The sequence below is a fragment of the Crocodylus porosus genome, unplaced genomic scaffold (genome assembly GCF_001723895.1).
Source record: "Crocodylus porosus isolate Cpor-Errol unplaced genomic scaffold, CroPor_comp1, whole genome shotgun sequence".
NCBI classification, from domain to species: Eukaryota; Metazoa; Chordata; order Crocodylia; family Crocodylidae; genus Crocodylus; species Crocodylus porosus.
In genome coordinates, this window is record NW_017728947.1 from 17,179,194 (window position 1) to 17,198,875 (window position 19,682).

The following is a 19,682-nucleotide window of genomic DNA, read 5'->3' on the forward strand; positions in this document are numbered from 1 at the left end:
CCTAGAGGATGAATTTTACATGTTGCAGAGGAAAATTCTTAAAACCCCTGGATGAAGAGAATCCTCTGCTTCTTAACATTGTTCTAATAGACTTCTAATATTGTTAGGTGAAAGGTTCATTTCTACATGCAGGCCTCTGAAGTGAGTGGTGGTATCTCTTTTAAATAAAGTCTTCAGACCTTGAATTTTAATAGCCAAAATGAGTACTGTCTATTAATAAAAAAACTAATATTTTCTTAAATATGTTTGTCTGTAGGTTTCGCTTACGAAAGAAAACCTGGAAGAACCCAGGCACTGTGTTCCTCGATTATCATGTTTATGAAGAAGATATTAATATTTCAAGCAACTGGGAGGTCTTCCTAGAAATACTTGATGGTAATAACACAAATACATTTTTTGGAGTTAAAATACACAGTTGAAATGAATCAAAATTAATTCTACCTTCAGGTTGTACTAGGACACCTTTGAATTTGTTGTTGTTTTCCATGTCTGGAATCTATTTTGCAAGGGGGATTATCTGAAATGTATGTCCCTATCCCCCTCCCTGCAACTGCTGTGTTAGAGAAAGCAGCAGTGCGGGGGTGAGGCACCAGACCCCTGACCCTTGCTCATCTATCCCCTACTATGTGCCCTTCTGCCACATGCATGTGTCTGTCCTGCAGCACCCTGCCTACCCACTCCATCTTGCTCCCTCCCTACTCTTCTCCTTCAGCTTGTCGGGGTTTGAGGGGGGAGTAGGGTACCTCACCACCTGCTCTCCTCTGTCCTCCTCTCCCCCTTAGCTTTTGCTGCCACTCTGCTCCAAGTCATGGCACTCGACAGTAGCCATGGCCTAGCTCACCCTGCCTAGGGGAAAGCAGCAGCAACTCCCAGCTGGGAAAGGTTGGGGCTGGAGGAACCAGAGCTGGAACAGAAAGTTAAGTGAGGAAGGGCCCTCATTTTTAGATTCAAGTAAATACAATAAAGAAGTTCTTGCTATTTTTATTCTTAATTCACAGAATCCTTCAATATAATAGCACGTTCTTTGCTGAATGTGTTACTTTCATTGGAGCATACATATTATACTTGTTATAAGATGGGTAAAACAGCACCTTTAAACTACAAAATAATTTGTGTACTTTGAAGCTGAGGCATCAACTTTGTGCTTCATGTGGCTTTGTAAATGGACAAGAAAACTTGAAAGCCCAGACAACATCTGTTTGCCCATCTAGTCCATGATAATTAACAAGAATAATCATATATGACTTGCCCAAAGGCAGCAGATGGGTAGACTTCTGTAAGACGGGGGACAATGAGTTTTGCTTCCTCAGTCATAATGAGAACTGCAAAACGGAAGAAACATGGTTTGCCTTTGTAGATTTCTGTGAAGCTGTCTCATACCTGTGCATTTCTCTGATCCTATTTTTGAAAGCTCAGCAAGTTTTTGGGCAGTTCCTTTGCAAACTTATGTCTGTGTCTGAGATGCATGTAGCTATAGTGTCATCCTCACTGTCATTGTGGCTATGCCCGAAGTTTTAGAGTTGGTTCCATTACAAGTGGTTACTTTGAGTTGAATATTTTTTGTCTTCTAATTGATGTTTCATTAGGTTTGTTTTCAGTCAGGGAGCAAACATTTTTTTTGGATCTAGCTAATTTTACTAGGGGTGCACTGATAGATTTTTTGGGCCAATACCAGTGGCTGATTATTAACAAGGCATATTGGCTGATACTGATCCAACTGCTGATATGCAGCCTGGCATCTAGGAGAGCAGCGTCCAGCTGGTAAGTCAGTTGGGGGGAAGGGGCAGGGTTGAAGGAATGGGTTGGAGGCAGATTGAGGCCCCTGCAGTGAGGGAGAGAGTGGTACTGGGGCTGGGGCAGGAAACTGAGTCATGAGTGACTCAGCTGGGAGGCATTTGGGCGGGGGTCCTGCTGTGCATGCCTGGAGGAAGGCATGGGGGCATGTACCCCCAGGATCTGCATGCGGGGGGGGTGGGTTCTGGCAGCTCTGGGCTCAGGGAGGGCTGGGCCACGACTGCTCTCAGGCGGGGGGGTGCTACAGGGGTCCAGTAGCCCCCCTCCCAGCACCACCACTGCCTGGCCCAAGCGCAGCTTTGGCTCAGCCCCCCTGCCAGGAAGAGTCTGGCACTGCCCCTGGCCCCAGCATGCAGTAGGCAGCCTGCGCTAACCCCACACACCAATCCTGGGGGCATGCACAGCAGCAGGAACTACCCTCCACCCCCCAAACAAGTCACTCATGGCTCAGTCCCCTGTCTTGGCAGGGCAGTGCCTGCCCCAGCCCCACTCCCTCCTTCATTGCAGAGGCCTTGGTCTGTCCCGCCCTCCCCCCTGCCCCCAATAGACTTACCAGCAAGATGCTGCTTTCCAAACTGCCAGGCTGGCCACGTGCATGCTGTGATTGCACGCATACACATGGCATTTTTTGCCCACATCAGCGAAAAAAGCCAATCGCCAATAATGTCAATTTTCTTTGTATTGGTGCAAATACAATATGGACTGATATATTGGTGCACCTCTACTTTTTACAGTTTCCAAATGAAAGAGAAACACGTGCCTTTTCTCCATCAAAAAGTCAAAACTTTTAAACATGTTTCTTTTCCCCATTTTTCATAAACATACTTTGAAAAGGATAGAAGAGGAGCCCACTGGTGAGCAGTAGACACTTAGCATGGGGGACACTGAGGGTGACTACTCACTGAATTGGACAGAACAGAGACTTTTAACCTGTGTCTCCCATGTTGCAGACAAGTGCCTTAGTTTGTCAATTATTCTGGGGTTAATGTTTCTAATTTGTACTAGAAACTTCCTTTCTTGGCTTGAGAAATCATTCCTGAAGAAAACTGTATCAAATGGGATTTGTGCCCATGAAGTATTGTTATTTTTCAGCAGATCTGTTGTGGGGAAAAGTACCCAGCTTATTCTAGCATTAAGTATGCAAGTGCAATCTAAATTTTATTTCTTTATGTGAGCTTTTATTTTTGGTCTGACAATGTTTGTTTATTTTGATTAGCCCATTGCTTTGAGTTTAGGGCTTGGAAACCAAATTAAAGGAATTTTTTTTTAGTGAACTATCTCTTGGACTGATGGTCAGAATACCCGTGCCTCATCCACATGGTCCAGTTTCTAGCCACAGCCTTCATGTTTGACCGTCAGAGATCACTTAAGCTCTGTGCATCTGCTCAGCCTCTGTAAAATGTGTGATAATTCATTACTTGCTGGCTGAGGCAGCTATATACTCTGTTCAGTATAACAGAGAAGTCTATAAAATTGTATTCAGTGAAAAAATGTATATGGTATACTGTGAATGAAACAGTCCCCAACACACTGATTGTATGGCAGGGGGAGAAGCAACATTAACAGCTGCATGTGTCCACTGTCCATCCAGAGCGATGAATACCCTGGAGGTTTTTAAGAGGAGGTTGGATGAACATCTTGCTGGGGTCGTTTGACCCCCAGTATTATTTCCTGCCATGGCAGGGGGTCGGACTAGATGATCTACTCAGGTCCCTTCCGACCCTAGAAACTATGAAACTATAATAAGGCCAGAGCCCTATAAAAAATAAAGAAAAAAAAAGGGTAAATCTTTGTCATAAAGCATGCACACACAGGGCAGCAAAATAAAGATTATGCTGGCAGCGTTAGTTTTGCTTGTTGTATTGTCTGTATAACAAGAGCTTTTGATGGAATAACTTATTACATCAATCCATACTAACCAGCTCATGGGAATGCCATGTTGTAGCCTGCTGGACTGCATGTAGACTCATCCACTCTCAGTCCAGGGTTAACAAACTTAAACTACTCAGATTTGAAATATACAATTCTTTCCTTCACAGATTTGCCTGAAGAGACTAAGTGAGATCAGTCTGTCCTGGTTTGAGAGCATTTTTCATTTTACTGGTGATTCATGGCACCTTTTTTGGTAATATTTAGTACAACTTTTCTGGATCTCTCCCAAAGGTTAGCTTCTTCCTATACACCTGTGCCCCAGGCTACAGCTAAAGACTCCTGCTTTGTTTCAGGAAAATAAAGCAGTCAATTTCAAGTCTGGTATTGCACTTGATTACATGTTGACAAGTTAAAGGATGTCATCACTTGGCTGGCAGATATATTTGAATTAATGAGGATACTCTTCACTGCCTCTTCAACTTGGTGTGGTTAACTGTGGGACTTACAGTAATTCTTCCTTTTTTGCAGGAGCAGAAAAAATGAAATCCATGTCACAGCTTGCTGTTTTGTCAAGACGATGGAGACCATCTGAGATGAAACTGGATTCTTTCCAGGAAGTAGTGTTGGAAAGCAGCAGTGTTGATGAATTAAAAGAGAAGGTGAATTGATATTATACAGTATAGTGCTTAGTGTTTTTGAAGCTTTATTGTGTTAGATCAACTTTTGCAATATCACTTCCTTCTAATGGTATATTTCCGATATCTTTAGAACTGAATCCTTAGTGCTCAGTGGTAGATTTTTTTGTTTCTTTCTGGAATTGACACACTGATGCCCCACCATCACCAAACTGCGTGCAAATGTCCTGTTTTGATAGATGTTAGGGTCGGAAGGGACCTCAGTAGGTCATCGAGTCCAACCCCCTGCCCTGGGCAGGAAAGAGTGCTGGGGTCAGATGACCCCAGCTAGGTGCTTGTCTAGTCTTCTCTTGAAGATCCCCAGGGTAGGGGAGAGCACCACCTCCCTTGGAAGCTCATTCCAGATTGTGGCAACCCTAACTGTGAAGGAGTTCTTTCTAATGTCCAACCTAAATCTGCTCTCTGTCAATTTGTGGCCATTGCTCCTAGTTACTTCAGGGGGTGCCCTAGTAAATAGAGCATCCCCTATTCCCTGCTGCCCTCCCCTGATGAATTTATAGGCAGCCACAAGATCACCTCTCAGCCTTCTCTTGCAGAGGCTGAAGAGATCCAGGTCCCTCAGTGTCTACTTGTAGCGCCTTGCCTGCAGGCCTCTGACCATACAAGTGGCCCTCCTTTGAACCCTCTCAAGATTCTCCACGTTCCTCTTGAAGTGCGGTGCCCAAAACTGGATGCAGTACTCCAGCTGTGGCCTGACCAATGCCACATAGAGGGGAAGCATCACCTCCCTAGACCTGTTTGTCATGCATCTGCTAATGCATGATAAAGTGCAGTTAGCTTTGTTGATCACTTCAACACATTGACAACTCATGTTCATCATGGAGGCAACTATGACTCCAAGATCCCTTTCTGCAGCTGTGCTGCTGAGAAGGTCATGTCCCAGCCTGTAAGTGTGGTTCTTTTTGCCCAGGTGGATCACTTAGCCTTGTTGAACTGCATCCTGTTTTGTTGTACCGACTTTTCCAACATGACCAGATCTACCTGCGTAAACTTTGCCCCATGATTTGGTATTATCTGCAAACTTGGACAGGGTGCTCTCCACGCCCTTATCCAAGTTACTGATGAAGACATTGAGTAGCACTGGTCCAAGGACTGAGCCTTGCGGGACTCCACTGCCCACATCTTTCCAGGTCAATACTGACCCTTTGACCACCACTCTCTGGGTGCAACCCCTAAGCCAGTTTGCCACCCACCTGACCGTGTAATCATCTACATCACAGCCTGTCAGTTTATTTATGAGAACAGAATGAGATACTGTATTGAAGACCATCTTAAAGTCTAGGTAGATGACATCTACCTCAACTGCTGTGACTAAGCATTTCATGACTGGGTCTTAAAAAGAAACAAGGTTAGTCAGGCAGGATCTACCTGCAGTGAATCCATGCTGATTTCCTTTCAGCATTATTTCTCCTGCTGGGCTCCCACAAATGTGATACTTAATGATTTTTCCAAAGTTTTCCCAGGGATAGAGGTGAAACTAGCTGGCTTATAGTTTCCCGGTTCCTGCCTCCTCCCCTTTGTGAAAATAGGGACCACACTGGCCCTTTTCAAGTCCTCTGGGATCTGACCGGAGCACCGTGAGTGCCAGAAGCTCTGCTATGATACTGGCCAATTCCTTCAACACCCTTGGATGAACTTTGCCCAGGCCCACTGATTTGAACACATCCAGCCCCTCCAAGTGCCCCTTCACTAAGTCTGCACTAACAGTTGGTGGGCTGATGTCCCTCCTGTGTCTGTCTATAATCCAGTTATAAGATTTGTCTTGGTCTGTGTCTAGGAATACAGATGCAAAGAACTCATTGAAGAGCTCAGCTTTGTCCCCCCATGTCTGTTACCAGTTGCCCTACTTTGTCATGTAAGGGTCCTGTGCTACCCTGTGCATTCTTTTTGTTCCTTGTATACGTGAAGAAGGACTTTTCGTTGTTCTTAAATTTTGTCACCAGCCTAAGTTCTAATCGTTAAGTAAGGTTTGCTTCTTAGCTTCTTAATATGCCTATTAAGAAAGCCTGGCCAAATGTCAAAGCACTGTAAAATAACACTGTATAAGGTCAATTTTATTTCTTCATGTCTTTGCTTCCTTCAAGCAAGTAGCCTATGAAAGCAAGCAAAAAGGCTATGGGTCCCACATAATGTTTAAGTCATACCTTTTTTTTGTTTTCAAACCAGTGAAGGAAATAAATGTCCTGAAGGATTGTTGCTGAAGGACTCTTCTGGCAGGAGGAGATTCAAGCTCTTTAGATCATCTTACTGATTTTGGATGATACCTTTAAAGTTTCACCTGATGCTTAACTGAACTCTGGCACAACTGATAACATTTATTTTAGTATGGCTGCAAAAAAAGTCATACTATCAAGCAGGCAGACAGCCACTCTGCAGCAGGGTGTATGAGTGGTCTTTGATATATATCTCCTGCAGAATACATTGCAGTTATCCAGTTTGCAGCTACATTTCAGCTGTTAATAAAAATTATTACAAGTGCCTAGTCACTAAAAAGGTCATCTTGGGTATGAAGAAATCTTAGTGTTAAGGCTGCAGAGAAACTCCTGTCTGATCTTTTAAATGTTCCATACTTAAAAGTGGAGATTTCTCAAGACAGAACATGGGTAAATACTATGTGATTGCCTGCTTAAGTATGATAGGCAGTCATAAGTGTGTAGTATCTACATGCTGGCTTCCTGCATGCTTCCAGGCACAGGTCAAGTTAGAGCTGACCATGAGTCCTTGAATGGAAATGGATCCTGGCATCTTCAAGACCATTCCAACTTACTCCCAGTCACAACAGTTATGGTTGCTGTTTGTCTTCAGTGTCCATCTCCAAGGAGCAGTGGGCAGCATGCTCCTTGAGGGCTCTGTCCCATCTGAACCTCCTCCCATCTACATTATGCAAAAGCTTGAACATACCGTGTAACGTGTTTGAGGCCCGCCTGCAGTCAGCCTTCTTGTGCAAGAGCTTACTGGTAGACTAAGGATGATATAATATCATTCACGTTTTTGTCAGTCCTGTTTTTTGTATTTAATGTGGTGAGAGCCAACTTGTCTAGCTAAATATTAAATACCAGGCAAATGGGCTTTCCATCTTGAACCTTGAATAGCAGTAATTGTTTATGTTTTAATTCTTTTCTATCATCTCTTCTGTGTTGGATGATTATGATCCAATGCAGTGGTGCCCAAACTTTTGATCCTGGAGGGCAGATTAGTGGTGTGAGATCAGTCTGTGGGCTGGGGCTCAATTAGGCAGCGAGAGCTGCAGAGACAATCTGGTGTGGGGCCTGATATGGTATGTAGGGTTGGCCTGATATGTGACCCCAGCCTCAGGTGCCAGATTGGGCTCTTCCGGCCCTACACTAGGTCACACCCACAGCCCAGCCCCAGCTCCACATACAGAGCCATATTATCTGACCCGTAGGGCTTGGGAATTTGGGGACAGTGGAGTGGTGGCAGTGTTAGTTGACACCATCCCCCTGCCACCATGGGCCAGACATTGAGCATCACTTATGCAATGCAGGACCAGTCACCAGCACATGGCCTGCAGGCCAGACTGAGCCCACTCAGCCATTAGAGACATCCTGCAGAGCTGTAGGGCTTTGCCTATGTCCTCACAAGCTGAACAGTTAGGAGCTGTCCCCACACCACTGTTGCTTCTCTCCGTCCTCTCCCATTTCCTTTTCAAGGTTGCAGTGTGAGCGCAGCTTCCAGCCAGAAAGGAGCTGCGCTGGTGTTGGGCTAGGTAGTGGCGGGCAGAGGGTCAGGAGAAGTGGTAATAGTGTAGAAGCAGCTTCCTGGCACTGGTGCAACTCTCTTCTGGGTGGAAGCTGGGCTTGCACTGCAACCAGGGAGTACAGGGGGTTGGAAGTAGCTGAGGGGGCATGGGCTTGCAGGGGCAAAGGCAAAGGGAAGCCTGCCATGCCCCTCCCTCCTTCCCTGCCACTCTTGTTGCCAAAGACACCCAGCCTACTTTGAACTGGAGCTAGGTTGTTTCAGCCCCATGGCTTGAAAAAAGTTGCCAGACCATGGTTAAGTAGAAGACACCTGTGACTGCTGTGGTGTGTATCAGTTTAGTTGCACTGAGCATAATCTATTTTCTAGGGTTATCTCCTGCTTAAAGAAAAACTGTTACACGTAAGCTGTTGATATAGCGAGATAATGTACCTTCTGCAGTGCTGAATCCTTTTTTCTTTTTTATCATTGATATCTTCTAAGTTTCTTTGTGGGCTTTAAAATTTGACAGAAACCTACTGATATTTGTGTTCCAAATTCCTGACATATTTATGTGAAAAAAAAAAGGGTCACTTTTTTATTTTTCTGAAATAACTGATATATTCAAAATTTGTTTTACAGCTTAGTGAAATAAGTGGCATATCCTTAGAAAACATAGAATTTGCAAAGGTAAGTAGATTTATCTGAATGGCATGTAATGACTTGGAGTCCATTTATGGTTAAGCTGTTAGAGCAATTTATTCACTCAAAATTCTTTCTTTTCAGGGTAGAGGAACATTTCCTTGTGACATTTCAGTACTAGAAATCCACCAGGACCTGGACTGGAATCCTAAAGTATCTACACTGAATGTCTGGCCTCTCTACATTTGTGATGATGGCGCAGTAATATTTTATAGGTATGTGCTTTACTGTAGTGTAATCCTCCAAATACTCAACATATGAAATAAGGATTGGGAGGTGGTAGAGCAAAAACAAACACCTGAAAATCAAGGTGACAAGTCTATCACCATTCTCTTTTAACTAGCCAGCCATCAGATACTTGAAGATTTGTTATTAAATCAACGCTCAGTCTCTTCTTCTCCAAACTAAGTAATCCCAGTTCTTCCAACCTAGGTGTAAAGAAGGTGAAGTGTAGCATACTGGACCTGAGAAGGAGACTGGTGGGATTTATGGTCCAGTGGAGTGGTTGGCACAGTTATCAGCTGCTGTTGTGCAAAGTAAAGAGCAGTAGAGCTGTTTGGGAAGAAGCTGTGTTGCTGGGCAGGGGTGAAGGTGAGGTTGGAGCAAAAGGAGTTGAAGTCTGTGGCTAAAGTATGAAGACTATCCAAAAAAATGGACTTAGCATTAATGTCAGCTGTCCGGGACACTCTTGTCCAGCTGTTGACAGCAGCTCCCTACCGAAATTAAAATGTTCCTATAAATAAATATTTAAGCTCTTTTCCCCTTTGACAGCTGTACATTTCTTGATTCAAAACCTAGATATTCCTTGGTAAAATCTATTCTCTCTTTCCCTTTTCATTTTGTTATTTTGATATTTCCTGCTGTCAATAGTTTAGCAAAAGTTGCAAAAATCTAGTTGCTCTTACCGTAGTTCAGTGTCTTGTTTTCTTATATAGTACTGTCTAGTTTTTACATATGATACTGAATATATCAGGACAAGTCTCTGAAACTGCAACAAAATAGATTTAAGATGGAGAAAAGCATTAAAGAATTTAGAGGAAAAAATTGACATTTGTATTGAATTTTTAGTATATTTGTGTTTGTTTACTATGGTGTCACTTTACAAAAAGCTAGCAACCTCTCTCTTGTTATGGATGAGAGACCTTACTTGAAACTTTATAACATCTGAATAATGTGTAATATTTTTTTAAGGGATAAAACTGAAGAATTAATGGAATTGACAGATGAGCAGAGAAATGAACTAATGAAAAAAGAAAGCAGCAGACTCCAGAAAACTGGACACCGTGTAACCTACTCCCCTCGTAAAGAAAAAGCACTAAAAATTTATCTGGACGGAGCACCAAATAAAGATTTGACTCAAGACTGACATTTGCTATAGAGCATGTTCCCCGGGGAATTTTTTTTTGTTTTAAATAAAAAAAGGTTCACTACTACTGTGTAGTGCCATTATGGCAGGACACTCATTAGGTGTAAAACAATGACACCAGCACTGATTGGGTTGCAGTTTACCAATCAGAAGCTCAGTGCCCAGTTGGGTCACTGTTTGACTTGGAATCATGTTGTGCACTATAGTCAAATGTACTGTAAAGCTAAAAGGGATGTGCAAATAAAAGAACAGAAAAACGTGGGGCGGGGGAGGGAAATAAGTGGAAATTATTATGGACAGTGTGCACATAGTAGCTAGTAAAACTAGCCTCCAACAGGATACTCATAGCTTAATAATAAAAGCTGTGCAAAGGCCATGAATGAATTCTTTTTCTGTTTGTTTCACTGATACACGCATTACCTCATTGAAGATTCGGAAGCAAATGTAACACATTAGCCCTTAGAAAACAATAAAAATGCGGTCAGGATGTCATGGAATTCTCAGAACCCAGCTCTAAAAGTGTATGGTTTTAGAAGAATCCTTGGAATATTCTTCCACGAGAGAGAGATCTTTAGAAAGTTACTAGCCGGTGTTGGCTTATTCTGCTGAAGTATTGTAAGGTAACTGTGTTTTAATAGGTTATGGAAGCTGAAGAGCAATTTTATTATATTGCATTTAATGTGTAAATGAAATCTACCCTATCCAGTTAATGGAACTGCAGTTCAGCTATTTACTGTGGTATTTCTTTTCACATATCAACATCCATTGTGTACATTTGAAAGTATAGCTGCCTATTTAAATTTGTATTCATTTTATGTTTGGCAATGCTGGGTACTTTAGGGTTGTATTTCCCCTTGTTAATGAGTTTTTTGTTCAGCTACTTATTTTTGTACATCTTGTTTTTGAAGACTTCATTATAAGTTTGCATCTTCTAGTCCCATTGCAAGCCACACTTTAATTTTTCCTGGAGTTGATTCATAGTTGTGTGTAGTTTAAACCTATTTGGGCAACTTCTAACCTCACAGTATAAACTTGCTGGTAGTTCAGATTGTGGTGCAAAGGCTGATACAGTCAACATAATTTCATTGCAAAGCTGAGGAACAGCAAGTTTTTGCTTTGCTACATAAAGATCAATTGAGAACAATTCTACATAGTTTTTGGAAATACCATCTAATTTATAACAATCAAAGTTTTGGTAAATTTTTTCATGCCAGATGCTGTTTACAACAATGAACATGCCAATAAAACATTTGTTCATTCGGTTGTGTTATTTTAATCATTAATCTTCTGTGGATTTTTTTTCACTTAAAAACCCCCCCAAAAAACAGTTGTTCCATGTAAATATAGACTTTCTGGAGGTAGTCTTTCTGAGTTTCAAGATGTTTATATATACATAGTAGCAAGGAAGATGCTCTCTAGAAAGCATGCTCATCTAAGTTGTTTATATACACAATGGATAATTAGTTTCCAGTTTCCTTTTTAGGAATATAAAATGTTAGACTGTGACTGAATACTGTAGACAGCTCAAGCTTGTCACTGGAGTGTGGAGTTTGGATATTCATTTCTACCTACAGTGCCAAGTGAGCTTTTCCCAAAACATCTGAAATATGAAGTGCTTAGTTCCCAGATTTGTCACTAAGCAGACAGACAATCCAGCCTGCACATGGGGTATTCCTGGGTGCGGTGGAGTCTCAGTAATGACTCTCAACGATCCCTATTCCTTTATAGACACAGACCATGCAGAACATAGATTTAAGACTCTTGTAATACTGGCGTTTAGTGCAAGCAAAAAAGTGGATGTTATTTTCCTAAAGTTTACCTTAACCATTCTTTTCAGCTAGCATCTTCTCTGTTCCATCTTCCAGGTTTTGAGGCATCAGGAAACATTACTTGAAAAGCATTCTTTAATGCAACTAAGGAAGAAGTCTCTATGGAATATGTAGTAAGGCTTTGTTGCTGCCCAAGAGTAGAGATTTTTAATACTGTTTTACTGAAGTAGAGTTAGCAACAGGCTCACCATTAAAACAAAATAGAGAAGTAAAATCTGGTTAAATGCGTGGCTTGTGAACAGTGATAGGTCTGTTTCTAAGAGAGGAAACTGCTACTCCAAACAACCTCAAAAACTATTTACTCATCTCCGAGATTTTGATGAGCATATGTGTATAAATTATTTAGTTACGAGATAAGGGAAGTGATTGGGAATTCTAGGGAGTTAATTGAGGTAACCATGCAAAAGTGCAGAAGTGATGGTGGAATGGGGTTTTGTTTTCTTTTTCCTGAGGCTGTTCCTAATTAGTATCTGTATTAATCTTGGCAACTGTAAAAAAATGTAGTTGAAACCATTGCTCAGGTCAAAAGGAGGGAAAGACTGCAGGAGGCTACAAGGGGTTTTGAATGACCATTCTGATCCTCATCCATCCATCAGGTTTGGGATTTGTTGCGCAATAGTCCAGTGTCAGACTTGTGGGTTGAGATGCATAAGTGAAAGACAGCTTGTCGAAAAGATGGAAATTGACTCTGGTGCTTGTCACAACGTTGTCTAATTGTGGGTGGTAATTTCTTTGCCCCTCTAGTAGCAGAAGAGGTAAAGGCGTGTAGAAACTTGCCTGGTTATTGGTAAGTCAGAATATGTGTTCCTTGTGATCTTTGGTCCACTGGACCAGACTGTAGACAGGCCTAGATTCTCTTTTCCCCTTGCCACCCACTAGCTTGTGTACAGAAAGTGACTTCCTTAAACAAGTCCCTGTCTGTAAAAGGAAGAGGATGATACCTAAGTGTGTTGAGATTTGTATGAATGAAAAACACTACAAGAGCAAGCAATATTTCCTGACACAGGTTTGGCTGGAAGTGGCTAGAACAGATCCTTTAAAAGGTGCTGCAGGGTACTGCCCAGTATTAATACCATTAGGTGTGCAAATGCCTACATGTGATTCACCAACTTGAGATGTCAAAGTGTTAAAACATTCCAACCTGCTGGGGGCTTTCTGAGTTGTTTGCTGCAGAAGAATTTCTCTAGTGTTTGTCTGTAGTTTTAAAAAACATGACAGCTAAGAGCTGGCACTTTTTAAGGAGAGTTTTGAGTCTAAGAAGGTTGAAACCCAGAGGACTAGAGTCACCTAAGGGTGCCCCACCTCTCTGCAGGTCAGCTGTAATAGTTCATACAGGTTCCAAGTGCAGTTCCCTATAACATGAACCAGTCAGCTCCCATGTTCAGTACTCCTTTACGTGAGATGGTTCTCAAGAAGGCAAGGGGAAGTTGGGATTCAGATTTGAACTTGGACTGCCACTTGCCTGTTGCATTCCACAACTGAGTTGTTTGAAACAAGCAGTAAATGTGTTGTCTTCAGGGAAGTCCTTCCCACCCTCACAGTTATAAACAACCACACAGAAGCTGTTTTTATTGCAACTTCACTCTGATTATATTATTAAATGAAACACACTGTACATGGCTGAAAACCAAATGCCCAAAAAACAATAGACTGGTAACAGATTCCTGTTCACCCCAGAATAATAAATCCATTCCAAACATGTACAGAAAAAAAAAGACAACTTTCACTTCAGGGTCACCAATAATTTAAAGTATATTATGCATGGAAATCACTGTTATGCTCCCTTCTCTGTACTGAGTATGAAAACTGATACGTTTATTTTGGCATACTGAAGAAAAGTAACTAACTAATTCAAATAATGTTGGTATGTGCCCTACACTCAACACTTATCACAAAATTTGGTCCAAAGTCGTGACTGAATTCAACAAAAATCTGAATATGCAACACTGGGGGACTGAATAGGAAGATACCCCTTCAAAATCTATTGCACTTCTATCCAACAGTGTGTGTGCACATGTGTTCAGAGCTCGTACAAGCAAGACACTAGACACAAAATAAGGTTCTAGAAGTACTCAGTGACAGATCTGCTTTGTTTTGATCATTTTAGATCTCATCCCCCAAAAACAAGTCATGAGCCAAGTCTGGCTCCTTTATATCTGTCTGTTCAGAAATGTTTTCTTCCAGGCTTTCTAATTCTTTCCGCACTTCCTGAATGATGCTGCTGTCGTCATAGTCACCAAGAACGTCTCTGGGCACGAAACCAAGAAAAGGTATTTCTTCCATGAGCAAAGGGTCATCCTTATCATTACTTTTTGTTTCATTGAAGGACAGTTCACACGTGGGCATGTTGTTCTGGCTGCTGAGAATATAAATGCATCGTTAGTTCAAAAATCAAGTCATGTTTTGGTTCCAGTACTTTAATGAAGTGGACACTTCATTTCCTTTCATCTTCATTTCCATTCTCTTCCTTTCACATATATGTCAGATGTAGAACTGCCGAATGTATTTACTTGAATGTTTTACATGTCTGCTATAAATCAGTTCAAGAAATCTGAAGAGATCCAGCCTAATTCTGAGCAAAAACTTGCAGAACAATTGCAAAACATGGTAAGGATAGTGGGTGTGAAAGGGGTCTCTTGGTTCAGTTTAGACTTCTACTATCACAGCAACCACATCATAAGCTACTTTAAAATACTAATTACAGAACGAAATAGTTGTTAACTCAAGAAACAAACATTTGAAGTGTCCATATTTTTTCCCCTCAAAAGTGTCAAACATGTTTGGGAAGTTCTATTGAGCTGATTTTGCTTATAAATGGAGGTCAGTCCAATAGCTGTAAGATTGTTTATTTTTGTTCTGAATGGGAGGACTAGTGAGTTGCAAACAGAGGGGAATTTACTCTATATGAAAGGAAAGGTCCTCCTTTTACTTGTGAAGAATAAACTACCTGCTGGCTGGAGGAGGAAATAGAACTCTAGTTCTGTTTTGATCATTTGGATCTGCATTTGACCAAATGCAGATAGCCTCAACATGTTTAGCATACTGGGTTAGTAATGATGGAGGGATGGTACATATCAAGCTGAGTCATTTTTGCAAGACTGCCAAACTGGAATATGCAACTTGAATACTTTTCTGTATATTCACAGGGGAAAAAGTAAACTTTTGTCTTCAGTCAGGTGCCATACATAGCAGTATACAGCTATTTGCCTCACTTATTCTTGGATAAACTGACAAAGTGTGCAACAGAGAAGACAAATCACCCTACTAATAGTTTAACAGCCATACCCTATTTACTTACTTCTGTTTGATTTATCCCCATGTGGTTTAAAAAGTCATAAAATGTATGACAGGTGGGAGGTATGCTTGTGCTGTTTGAAGTCAACAGGACTGTGAACTAATTTATCATAGAAGTCAGTGCTGAAATGCATCCAATGTACCTGCTATAACAAAATCAGTGAGCTGTTCTTCAGGTGAGATCATGATTATAAATGCTGGTGTAGAGGAACAAATGTAATAGAAAAAACAGTTGTTTCTACTTCAGGTCTAATTTTATGCTTACATCTAGCTTCTCCCAAGCTGCTTTGGGAGAACTAATATGAAATAACCCCATACACTGTTGTGTATCTTTAAACTAGTGCTCAATGGCTGAAATGTTTGTCCTTGAATGACAGAAGAGTAAGAGATAGAACTGCTGCAAGTTTAGCAGTGACTATGGCCTTTTGTTGGTCCTTTTCAGGGAGAATGAGGGGGAGAGGTCTACTCAGTACTGTGCATGCTGTTCTTGCAAGAAAATGCCAGCTGGAGAAAACGGAGGCATCTGTGCTCGGCTAGGCAGGGCACAGTGGGAAATAAGGAAAGATGCTTACCAGTTTCCTGCTGGCAGAAATGACTGCTATTAGAACAGGCTAGAGCTTGGGTGGGGAGTGGGGTTCCCAGCTGGAAGTGTGGAGCCTCTAGCCCTGGCTGTTTCACCCTTGTCTGACATGATACAGCACCGTCATAATGTCAGTCACAGTTTCATTTCTAAATGAATGAATGTCTCTGACAATCTGTGCAATCAAAGGGGAGTTTTTAAACAATAAAATGTTACTGTTCCAGAAATAACCTTGGTATTTCCTCAGTTGGCAGCCCAGTGCCTACTGATTCATAGTCTACACAATCACCACTAATAACTTCCTGACCAGCTTGAATCCTAACAGCTGAAGGGAGAATACAAAAGGCATTAGATGTTGTAAGCCAGCCCTGACTGTATGCAAGTCACTACTGAGGAAAGCAATCAATAGTCTGCAAAAGGAGTCTGGTGCAATCAGCAGTCTATACAAACCTATTTATGGATTCACAGAAGTTCAGGGCTGGAAAGGACCTTGTGATCATCGGGTCCAGACCCCTTGCTTTGGGCAGTCAAAACAACCTGAATGCATAATAAATGCGAAGTCTTACCTCTGAGGTTGGCAAATCAAGCCACTTGCACATGGGCATCGCTCAAGCACTCCGTCTGGTTCCAGTTCCCAGGTGATCAGGTTAAGAAGTCTGTTTGAAGGATCATAACAAGGTTCTCCTGCTGCAGGTAACGGAGCGCACACGGGAAACAGAAGGTCTGCATGCAAAAGTAAGACGCCTATGAAGATTTTGATCCCAATTATGACTCTTCCTCAGCTCTGTTCAGAAGGCTGAGATGAGAGAGCTGGGGCATGCATATGGCTCTCTCTACCCCTTGTGAAAGAGAAATATCCCCATCACCTTCCTTTCCAGTAGATGGAAACAAAACTTGAAGTAAATCATATTACAGCCTTTAAGCAGCAACCACTCATGTCCTTTTCACCCAAAGCACAGTTCCAGTGTGGCAAGGCATTGGTAACTGCATTTCTAGAAAGCTTTTACCTGAAAATTTCAAGGTATAGATAGGTCATTTTTTCCTATTCAAAAGGTAAGTAAACTGAAGCACCAATAAGCTGACCTTTTGAAGCTCCCAAAAGAGAATAATTGGAAATCCAAAAATGACCATGTATTGACCTACAGTAAAACATAGAGTCCAAAAACCTAAATGGATGTTATTGAGACTTTAGTATTAGACCTCTCTGTGCAGGGATGAATTTCACCTTGGTGAGAAGAATTATTTCCAGGCTCTGCAATGTGGAAAGTCTGTACTGTATGGCTCTGCCTACAAGAAGCTCCAAGATGAACTCCCTCCCACCTCATTTCAGACTCAGTTATGCATACTCTGGAAGTGAGATGTCATGTGAATAAAACCCAACTAAATAGTGGGCAAACGAGATAAAAAAAACTTAGCCCCAAACAGGGTGCAAGCACTCATTCTCTCTTCACTTGTGTAGGCCTGATTACCTTGCAGGCCATTCTGGTTTATGTAATCCAGGACAGTTTTGTATACTGCAGTGTCACTTAATGCCAAACAGCAGCTCATGTAGGAGGCTTGGACTTGTGCAAATCACTGGTTCAAATGGTCTCCCTTGGGACTTAGGAGAGGCAACAGTGATTTTTGGCATAGCTGTTGTGTGGTCTTCAAATGACTGAAGTTGCCCTGTTCTATGCCTTCTGTTTGCTCATGCCATTCTGACTTTTAGTATCTGAAGTATACTTTTGCACCACAGAGTGCCCTTGAGGTTGCCTCCCATTCCTAACCTTATAAAGCCTTACACCCTAATGCCTTGCACAGTACTACAGACCAACATATAATTCCCCCTTGATTAGCCACCTCTGTTTAGCGGAAGAGGAGAGCATAGATGCTCTTGCACCGTAAGAAAAATAAAACTGATTTACCTTTCTGAAAAACACAGCACATTTCAGGATTGCAATCCTGCTGATTTTCACAAATTGTGCCATTCTCTCCCTTTGACACAGCTTTTATACATTCGCCCCAGACACAAAGCTGGTCCCCACAGCATTCAACATCTCTTGAGCAATGCTTTGGATAAAAAGGGGAAAAAAAAGTATATTTTTAGTGCCATAACGGAACTCAACCCCAGAGCAAACAAGTAATTAATAAGAATGAACAGAGCATTAGCCCCTGATTCTGTGAACAGCTGCATGCATGTGTTTACCCTTCACACAAACTGTTCGAAAAATCAGGGCCTAGGAAAGGCTGCACTGGCAGCACTCAAATCAAGCTCAGGTTCTGCATGCACTTGGAGATACTTTTTTAGCTCTTTGCAGGAAAAGACGCTGGCAAATCCCTGTGTTGTGACGTATGGTGCTTGGGGAATCTGGGTGTCAAAGAGAACTGTAACCCATGCAACTGGAATTCATATGGTACAGTGCCACTAGAAAATGACTACTGACCTTAACTGTACAACCCAAACAGCTACAATCAGATGAGCCATGGGGTTATTTACAGTTTTCTCTTTCATGAACGTAAATGTGAGAGACTAAGTTGGGCTCATCTAAAAATGGGGAAACAAAACAATAATGAAACTAGAATCACTCTAAAGCAGGGCTGCACATCATTTACAAAGCCTTAAAAATGGGACATCTTCCAGCCAAAGAAGAAAGATGGCTCCAAGAGCAACAGGGCTCACATTTTACTAGAAGACCTGAGCTAGGGAGTTTTTGATAGTCTGATTAACCATCTCCCTTGGTGCCCCACTCCCAATTGCTCCTGGTAGCCTCAGGGTTCAGAATTCTGCTAATTGGATCGTCTCTCTGTATAAAGCCCTACCCAGTGGCTGTAAGAGCTTTGAAAAGTCAGAAACAGTTTCTTTCCTGTGGATGAACTGTAGGGGCAGTTGGTATCCATAAAAGGAAGAGACTTCAAGAGGTCATCTAGTCCAATCTCTGCTCAAGGCAGGATTATCCCTATCTAAGCCATGCTAGATATGGGTTTGTCTAATCTATTCCTAAAAACTTTGGAAAAAAACTCAGACACAACTACCAGTCACAATACTCAGAACTACCTTGGCGGACGAGAGCACTGTCAATATCGCTGAAAGGATAGAAAGAAGTTGTTTTAAAAATATACTCAAGAGATTCAAGGAAGAAGACCACACCTCTTGCTACAGGGGAAGGCAAAAAAATCCTACATTCCATGCCAGTCTGACCTCAGGTAAAATTCCTTCTTCATCCCAAATGTGCTAACTGGCCTGACACCAAGCAGAGTAGCAAGACATTTTGGCCATTTTAAGTTTCAACAGGAGCAACAGCCTATAAAGGACTGAGATCAAGGCCAGTGTACCTGCTCCATCATGAAGATAAAGATTATTTGCAACATTTGGATTTGAATTTAGAATTGGATCTTAAATTTTCTTGAAGTCTGGGGATATTTAGACCTGAAGCATGGGTCAGAACAATCTTTAAATTACCTCATGTTATGAATATTCTACTTAAGGCTATATAATACTTTCTGAACTCAGAGTTGGGGTGGGAATGGGTGTTCCATACCGAAATAATACAAAGATGAAATAAGACTCACTCAAATATCAAGCAGATCTTTTCACTGGTACTTAAATCTTTAAAGAATCAAAATGTAATGGCTAGGGACTGATATTACACATAAACCAGTTTAAGTGATCAAAACTGGTTTAAACCTGTAACAGAACAGATGGTCAGTGCACATGAGCCAGTCTGAAAATGGCTGAAACTGGTTTGAGATAAACCTGGTTGAATGTAGTATCAGACTTAACTGATTTGGCTCAAACCAGTATATGCAATGTCTGTCCCAGACCCCTTCCTGGTTTAAGTCAAACCAGAGTCTCCCAGCATCCCAGATGCCTTGCA

At 41.8% G+C, this 19,682-nt stretch overlaps 2 protein-coding genes across 8 annotated transcripts in view; one reads left to right on the forward strand and one right to left on the reverse strand.

Moving 5' to 3' along the window:
- USP47 (ubiquitin specific peptidase 47) overlaps positions 1-11,401 on the forward strand; it is a 106,175-nt gene extending 94,774 nt beyond the window's left edge. For all 6 annotated transcript variants that reach the window (XM_019551595.1, XM_019551597.1, XM_019551600.1 and 3 more), the window contains 5 exons: positions 257-375; positions 4,195-4,325; positions 8,700-8,747; positions 8,844-8,974; positions 9,951-11,401. In XM_019551595.1, the coding sequence (XP_019407140.1) occupies positions 257-375; positions 4,195-4,325; positions 8,700-8,747; positions 8,844-8,974; positions 9,951-10,125 (604 nt within the window). In that variant the 3' untranslated portion in view covers positions 10,126-11,401. The remainder of the gene's footprint in view (positions 1-256; positions 376-4,194; positions 4,326-8,699; positions 8,748-8,843; positions 8,975-9,950) is intronic.
- A 2,118-nt stretch (positions 11,402-13,519) lies between these two features.
- Positions 13,520-19,682, reverse strand: part of DKK3 (dickkopf WNT signaling pathway inhibitor 3) — a 45,749-nt gene continuing 39,586 nt past the window's right edge. The window contains exons 5-7 of one of the 2 annotated variants that reach the window (XM_019552185.1): positions 17,733-17,877; positions 16,395-16,551; positions 13,520-14,310 (exon numbers count right to left, since the gene is read on the reverse strand). In XM_019552185.1, the coding sequence (XP_019407730.1) occupies positions 14,058-14,310; positions 16,395-16,551; positions 17,733-17,877 (555 nt within the window). In that variant the 3' untranslated portion in view covers positions 13,520-14,057. Of the gene's footprint in view, positions 14,314-16,394; positions 16,552-17,732; positions 17,878-19,682 lie in introns of both variants that reach the window. The other variant, XM_019552184.1, reaches the window with a different exon arrangement.